We start from the raw sequence: 3527 nt of genomic DNA on the forward strand, positions 1-3527 counted from the left end.
TCCCACAGTGGCGCGAGGCTGGCCCTGGTGCAGCATGCTTCGTGTGGGAGCTGGTACAGCGGCCACACAGTTTTCTCTCTCACACACAGGACAAGCGATCGCCCGCCGGCTAAAGCCATTTGGGGTTAAGAAGTTTTTGTACACTGGCAGTGGCCCAAAACCGGAGAGTGCTGCCGAGTTTGATGCTGAGTTCGGTAAGAAAGGCAGCAGGAGCAGGGATAGTGGTCATCGGTCAGTCAGTTGGTCAACCAGGATGGATTTGGCGGGTATGCGCCAGAGGTTCTGGGCAGCCCCTCAGTGCACCTGGTATGAACCCTGGCAGGGGCAGTGAACAAGGGGATGGCGAATCCCAGACACCTCCCACAGTGGATGACAGGGAAGAAAACCTGCCTGCCCTGAGCCAGGTGACCCAGGCAGAGAAGGGGCTGCACACCGCTGTGCTCTGACTGCCCACTGTATTTGTGGGTGGTTTTGCTGCTTTTGCCTTTTTGTTTTCTCCCTGTGTCCATCCATGTGTGATTTCCATTTAGTTTCATTTAGTTAGGGCCACAAAGATGACCCAGGGGCTGGAGCATCTCTGCTACAAGGACAGGCTGAGGAAGCTGGGATTGTTCAGCCTGGGGAAGAGAAGACTCTGACGGGGGGACCTTATCACTCCTGCAGTGCCTGAAGGGAACCTGCAGGGAGGCTGGGGAGGGACTTTTCACAAGAGTGTCCAGTGATAGGACAAGGGGTAATGGATTTAAACTGAAGGAGAACAGGTTTAGATTGGATCTTAGGAAGAAATTCTTCAGTGCGAGGGTGGCAAGACTGTGGAATAAATTGCCCAGAGAGGCTGTGGCTGCCCCCTCCCTGGAGATGTTCAAGGTCAGGTTGGATGAGGCCCTGAGCAACCTGGGCTGGTTAAGGGCATCCCTGCCCATGGCAGGGGGTGGGTTAGATGATCTCTGAGGTCCCTTCCAACCTAAGACATTCTAGGATTCTATAATTCTATGATTCTATGATTCATTCCCACAAGGAAGTGGAATGTAATGGACAGGGAGGAGGAAGTGGCAGCTGCCCCTGGGAGGAGGGAGAAGGTCCTGTGGAGCATCCCCCATTTAAAGGGTACCGAGATGTTCTGCAGGGAGGAGGGGATAGGCTGGGGAGGAGGTGCTGATGTTCATTTCTAGCAGTCAGCCTTAGCCTCCTGCTTTAAAATGAATGTCACAGTCCAGCCAAGCCTGAAAATGTGTCTTAGCTGCTGTTTGGCCTTTTTTTGTGGCCTTGTTGGAGTCTCAAGACTTGCATCAAGTGCTAAGTTTTCACTCCACACATTTCCATTTTGTACTTCTTTGCACAGTCGTTGCAAGAACTTTCCTGCCTCTCGCACTTTCTTCTCACGTCTGGGAGTGAAAGTGACACAAGTTATTATCTGCAGGGATACATAGAGAATTTTAATGCTGATATAAGCAACTGCTGCCAAGCTTTACTGTCTAAACATGAAGCACATGCCAGAGCCTCCTTTGGGGTAAATGGATGAAGCCTTGCTGGGTTCCTCTTTGGCTTGATCTTAATTCAAAAGTGAAACAAGGCACTGCAGCTGTGTCTGTAGGGAGGTACATGGTGCCCGCTGGGTGTTTGCTGGACCTTGTGTCTCCTCGTCTGTAAGACGGGTCAGCGAGGTCTCCTCAGAGCAGTGCTCGCTTGCACTGTTGAGAAGGTTGATGAGAGGTGTTGGTGAGGTCCCCGAGCAGTGACCTGTGTTTCTTCACTCAGTGCCGCTCACCAGGCTGGCCGAAGAGTCGGACTTCATTGTGGTGACGTGTGCTTTGACTCCCGCCACCCAGGGAATGTGCAACAAGGCCTTCTTCGGCAGGATGAAGAAGACCTCTGTGTTTGTCAACACGAGCAGGTAATTGCAACCCAGTCTCCTGCACGGGGAGATGATTGTCACCCTGCTGGGTGTTGCAGGGGGATCTGGTAGGCTGTGAGATGTACTTCCACTGAGAGTCCAGCTGCAGCTGCCAGGACCTGTGTGTGGCCTGCTCTCGCCCTTCCGGGATCTCTTGGGATCAAGCCAAAGGCAGGATCAGTTATTCAGGGGGCTGCAAGCCTCTGTCCCCTCCCCAGAGCACCATGTCCCACTCCGGTGGGGTGGATGGAAGGGTGACTGTTGAGTGATGGGAGAGGCTGAAGGCAAGCAGCCTGGAGCAAGAGCAGCTCATTGTGCTAGGGGTTCAGGCATGCCCAGAGGCTCTGATGTCCACTCAGGCAGCCCCGGGGACTCAAGTGACACTGCTGAGGCTGTCCCCCTTGGCCTGCACCCTGTCTGCATCCCTGTGGGAGCCCACAGGATCACTCAGCAGCAGCTCAGGCCTCTCCCTCTGTGTTTTTCAGGGGTGCCGTGGTGAATCAGGATGACCTGTACAATGCACTGGCCCACGGCCAGATCGCGGCGGCGGGCTTGGATGTCACGACGCCAGAGCCACTGCCCACTGACCACCCCCTGCTCTCCCTCAAGAACTGTGGTAAGTGGGCGGTGGGGCCCCGTGCGCTCCGGGCGCCTTGCATGCCTGTGGCTGGGAACCTGCTCGCTGGTGTGATGAGGATTTCCCGTCCTGCCTCTGTAGGCAGGCGTGGAAGGGCAAGGAGGGTCAAGTGTGTGGAAGCAGACTGCAGGCAGCCACTGCGCAATGCAGGAAGCTGCTAGAGGGAAAGACCTCAACAATGTGATGCAAAAAAACACATGAGAGGTATCTTAATTCTTCAGAAGGCACTTGAAATCAGCACTTTCCTGATGTATCATCATTTGATGGGCCAAGGCATGGGGTGAAATCCATGGCAGGGTCTGATGCCAGCAGGTGCCTGAATGAGAAACCAAATCCTTGCTTGTGCTCTGCCAGGCTCTGGTATTCTGTAAGCTCCTGGGCATGTATTCTGCTAGAAAGCTTCCCATGTGACTAAAGAGCTGAGTACTGGTCTGTCTAGAGGAATCGCAGCCTTGGGCGTGTTGCAGCCACAGCAGGACTCGCGAGAGCCCATCCGGGTTCACCACATGTGCTCAGAGGCACGGTTCAGTGCTGGCCATGTCCCAACATACACGTTCCCCAGTGGATGTCAGCAAACGAGACAGCTCCAAGCTGAGGAGTCCAGCGAGTGCTGACACTGTGGGTTGAGCAAAAGTTTCTTTGCAAATGGCCTAGCTACATCCCCTGGACAGCCCAAGGCAACTCTTTCTGGAAAAGTGGAGTCTGGTAGGCTCAGGCAGACTTTTCTGGATAGTAATGGGCATCCAGCAGGTAGGTTGGTGCCGGTCTCAGGACTAGTGCTTGTCTTACGAAATTCAGCAAGGGCAAGTGTAGAGTCTGGTGCTTGGGAAAGAATAACTCCATGTACCAGCACAGGTTGGGGACTGTCCTGCTGGAGAGCAGCGCAGAGGAAAGGGACCTGAGGGTGCTGGTGGGCAGCAGGATGGCCATGAGCCAGCAATGTGCCCTCATGGCCAAGAAGGCCAATGGCATCCTGGGGTGTGTTAGAAGGGGAGT

At 54.4% G+C, this 3527-nt stretch overlaps 1 protein-coding gene across 1 annotated transcript in view; it reads left to right on the forward strand.

Annotated features, from left to right (window-relative positions):
- GRHPR (glyoxylate reductase/hydroxypyruvate reductase) overlaps window positions 1–3527 on the forward strand; it is a gene marked incomplete at both ends in the record, with an annotated part of 4544 nt that overhangs the window by 647 nt on the left and 370 nt on the right. The window contains 3 exons of the mRNA XM_009876874.1: window positions 90–194; window positions 1759–1894; window positions 2380–2510. Of these exons, the coding sequence (XP_009875176.1) occupies window positions 90–194; window positions 1759–1894; window positions 2380–2510 (372 nt within the window). The remainder of the gene's footprint in view (window positions 1–89; window positions 195–1758; window positions 1895–2379; window positions 2511–3527) is intronic.

This window comes from Apaloderma vittatum, unplaced genomic scaffold (genome assembly GCF_000703405.1).
Source record: "Apaloderma vittatum isolate BGI_N311 unplaced genomic scaffold, ASM70340v1 scaffold15530, whole genome shotgun sequence".
NCBI classification, from domain to species: Eukaryota; Metazoa; Chordata; class Aves; order Trogoniformes; family Trogonidae; genus Apaloderma; species Apaloderma vittatum.